We start from the raw sequence: 3,372 nt of genomic DNA on the forward strand, positions 1-3,372 counted from the left end.
GCAGAAGCCTCTCCCGCCTCCTCAGCAGCACTAAGGATGTCCGACTGCAGCTTAGGTCTGCTCCCTGCTGGTAAGTAGACATCCCCCGAGGACTTCCGGGCTTCCAGAGGGATGTCTCTGACTGCCCTTGGGCCCAATCCCCCAGGGAGCAGGCGTAAGTCAGCAGGTGGACATCCTCTGAGGGGTCCCAGACTGCAAGAGGGCATAGGCTGGGCTGAGGGAGCCCCCTCCCCCCCAGTCCACAAATTTTTGTGCACCGGGCCTCTAGTATAACTATAAAAATAATATGAAGTACTCTCACCTTACAGTTTGATCTCTTTATTTAAAAAGTGATGAATATTTTCTTTAAAAATGTTTATTCCTGGCATATAGAAAATGTAATCTGGAATAATTTGATTGCTTTTAAAACAATGCCTTATGGCAGTGATGGCGAACCTATGACACACGAACTCATTTTTTTGGTTGATTTTTCTTTGTTAAATGGCATTTGAATATATAAAATACATATCAAAAATATAAATCTTTGTTTTACTATGGTTGCAAATATCAAAAAATTTCTATATGTGACATGGCACCAGAGTTAAGTTAGGGTTTTTCAAAATGCTGACACGCTGAGCTCAAAAGGTTCGCCATCACTGCCTTAGGGTGTAGTTTGGCAAATATTTGCTTTATTGCAACTAGGAAGAATTATAAATCTGTTAAAGTAAATTTGCTCAAACTGGAGATAAATTACTTCCCTGGTACTTTCTGTCACAGTCAGTTCTTGGCCACTGTCCAGACTTCTATAAGGCATGAAGATGTATCTTCTTTATGCTATTTTTAAGGAAGGATATGTGCTCACCTCTGTGTGTATCCTTGAGGGCTTTTCTCTGCTTGTTTATTCCATCTGGAGTTGAGGACCAGGAGTCAGTATGTGAAAAAGGAACTTAAATGCCTTAGGTGACTATGTTCTATGCTTTAGGGCAGCAGTCACCAACCTTTTGGACCCCAGAGACCGCCAGTGGTCCGTGGACCTCACGGACCGCCAGTGGTCCGTGGACCACTGGTTGGCAACTGCTCCTTTAGGGTATGGTGATAAACTAGTCCAATTTAAACTGTTCAAAAACAAAGTTATATTTGAGGGAATGTCAAGGTAAAAATGAAGACATCTACCTAAAGATTCCCTAATAAGGGGAAAAGTTGTTAAGTTGATCCAATCAAAACATGGGTTTTCACCCTGGCCATTGTGGCTCAGTATCATCCCATGTACCAAAAGGTCACTGGTTCAATTCCTGGCCCAGGTTGCAGGCTCGATTCCCAGTAGGGTGTGGCAAGAGGCAGCCAATCAATATTTCTCTCTCTCTCTCTCTCTCTCTCTTTCTCTCTCTCTCTCTCTCTCTCTCTCTCTCTCCTCTCTCTATAAAAGTAAACAATAAAAATATATTTAAAAATAAGTTAGTTAAATAAAAGTACATAGGTTTTTCAAAGTCAGGAGATAGTTTTAAATCTAGCTCAGGTAATTCCGTATTGTTTCCCAAAGACCATGCAACAGCTTTCCTTCTGGGTAAGTAGTACAGTCTTGAGTCTGTGTCAGCCTTTCTTTGATGATTTATAAATGGGCCCTAGCTGGTTTGTCTCAGTGGATAGAGCGTTGGCCTGCTGAATGAAGGGTCCTGGGTTTGATTCTGGTCAAGGGCATATGCCAGGGTTGCAGGCTCGATCCCTGGTACGGGGCATACAGGAGGCAGCTAATCAATGGTTCTCTCTTATCATTGATGTTTCTATCTCTCCCTCTCCCTCCATCTCTGAAATCAATAAAAATATATTTTTCAAAAATAAAATGAATGGGTTTGCTGGAGCCTGCCTTGAGTTCTGGGTAAATCAAGCATATAATATACACTAGTAGAATATTCTGTCTAACTCAAGCAAGACACATCATCTCACTGCTACTCATATGAAATGTAGCCACTTTGAGCATTTTCAAGGTCATTAATTATACTATTTGTGTAATAGAACTATTACACAAATAGTATAATTTTTTCTTTCTGTTGGCAAGATGTTAGCAGTCTTATGACCAAAAAGGCTATGTTCAATTCATATGTGTATATTTACATCACTATACACTATGGTGAGCAAAATAATAGGTCTCAGTAAAAGCAAATGCATTATATTTTATAGGATTTTCAGTTAATTATATGCATGCTGCAAATGAAATTCTCTGTGCTGTCAATATCAAGAAAAGCTTTTTTTTTTCATTAACTTTGGAATCCCCTTGCAGTAGGGATAGCTTAGTGATTATTTGTAATATCCTTGAATAATTTTATTTAGTTGTAAATGTGCATCAATATTTGTATTATTCTGCCAAAGCCTCTTACTAAAACATATTGCATTTCTGGAATCAGGTGGGTGTATGATTATAAAAAGAAACACTTTTCATTTTGCCTTTTATTCTGCTTTCATCTAGACACATTATGCAGCAGTACGTGATACCACTGCACCATATACACCTGAATCCATTAATACCCTCCGAGCAGCGATTGAATGTGAACAGCCACAACCTGACCTCTACAAGTAAACATCACCTGGTTTCATTTTACTACTGTCTGTTGGCTCTGCCTATCTTTACCACCAGTATGGCAAAAAAAAAACACCCACCACTTACCAGCCTCCTTTCATTTATGTTTTTATGAGCTGTTCCTTCCTTCTGGCATGGAAATAAATCATATCAGCCTTGTTCACTACCAGCCTAAGATAAAATATATGGGCCCAGGCATTTCACTTGTGATTTTTCTTTTATTCTTGTTATTTGTAAACATGGCAGTCCATCAAATTTTAAGATGATGTTATCCTGTAAGGCCGATCTACCAAACTTACTCATTAACCAGAATTAACTAAAACAAAAATAAAACACTTCATTTGTTTTCCAATATCGAAGAGAGAAGAGGGTATGGAGCCATGCATTTAGTAGGCATTCTATCATTAGACCTGCATATTATGAATAGGCTGTTTTTTGTCCACAGTAAACAGAAAAGTGGAGGAAGTAATAAAATGGTGTAATGTCCTCTATTTTACTATGCTTAGGTTTTCTGGAGTAGTTTTGCTGATTAACAATGGGATGTCAGAAATTTGGAATTTGATTTTTAAGATTGGTCAGTTTGGCTTATTAGAGCATGGTGACAATGAGGGTAGAGTAATAGGTTTTATCCCCAAGCTGGTCAATTAATTTCATTCTATTACAGATGGCATCCATTACCTATTCTAGCCATCTAGTTAATGAGTTCTGTTGGTCATAATGGGTCAGATGTTTGGGTGTGGCTTAAACTAACACCCGGTAGTAGAAAAACAAAGTAGCCATCCTACTATAAGAACAATGCCTCTCGCTCCTTCCCACCA

General features: G+C 38.9%; 1 protein-coding gene across 1 annotated transcript in view; it reads left to right on the top strand.

Annotated features, from left to right (window-relative positions):
* LOC102756873 (phospholipid-transporting ATPase 11C) overlaps nucleotides 1-3,372 on the top strand; it is a 144,266-nt gene that overhangs the window by 136,278 nt on the left and 4,616 nt on the right. The window contains exon 7 of the mRNA XM_006766213.1: nucleotides 2,444-2,550. Coding sequence (XP_006766276.1) covers nucleotides 2,444-2,550 — 107 coding nt within the window. The remainder of the gene's footprint in view (nucleotides 1-2,443; nucleotides 2,551-3,372) is intronic.

The sequence above is a fragment of the Myotis davidii genome, unplaced genomic scaffold (genome assembly GCF_000327345.1).
Source record: "Myotis davidii unplaced genomic scaffold, ASM32734v1 scaffold460, whole genome shotgun sequence".
NCBI classification, from domain to species: Eukaryota; Metazoa; Chordata; class Mammalia; order Chiroptera; family Vespertilionidae; genus Myotis; species Myotis davidii.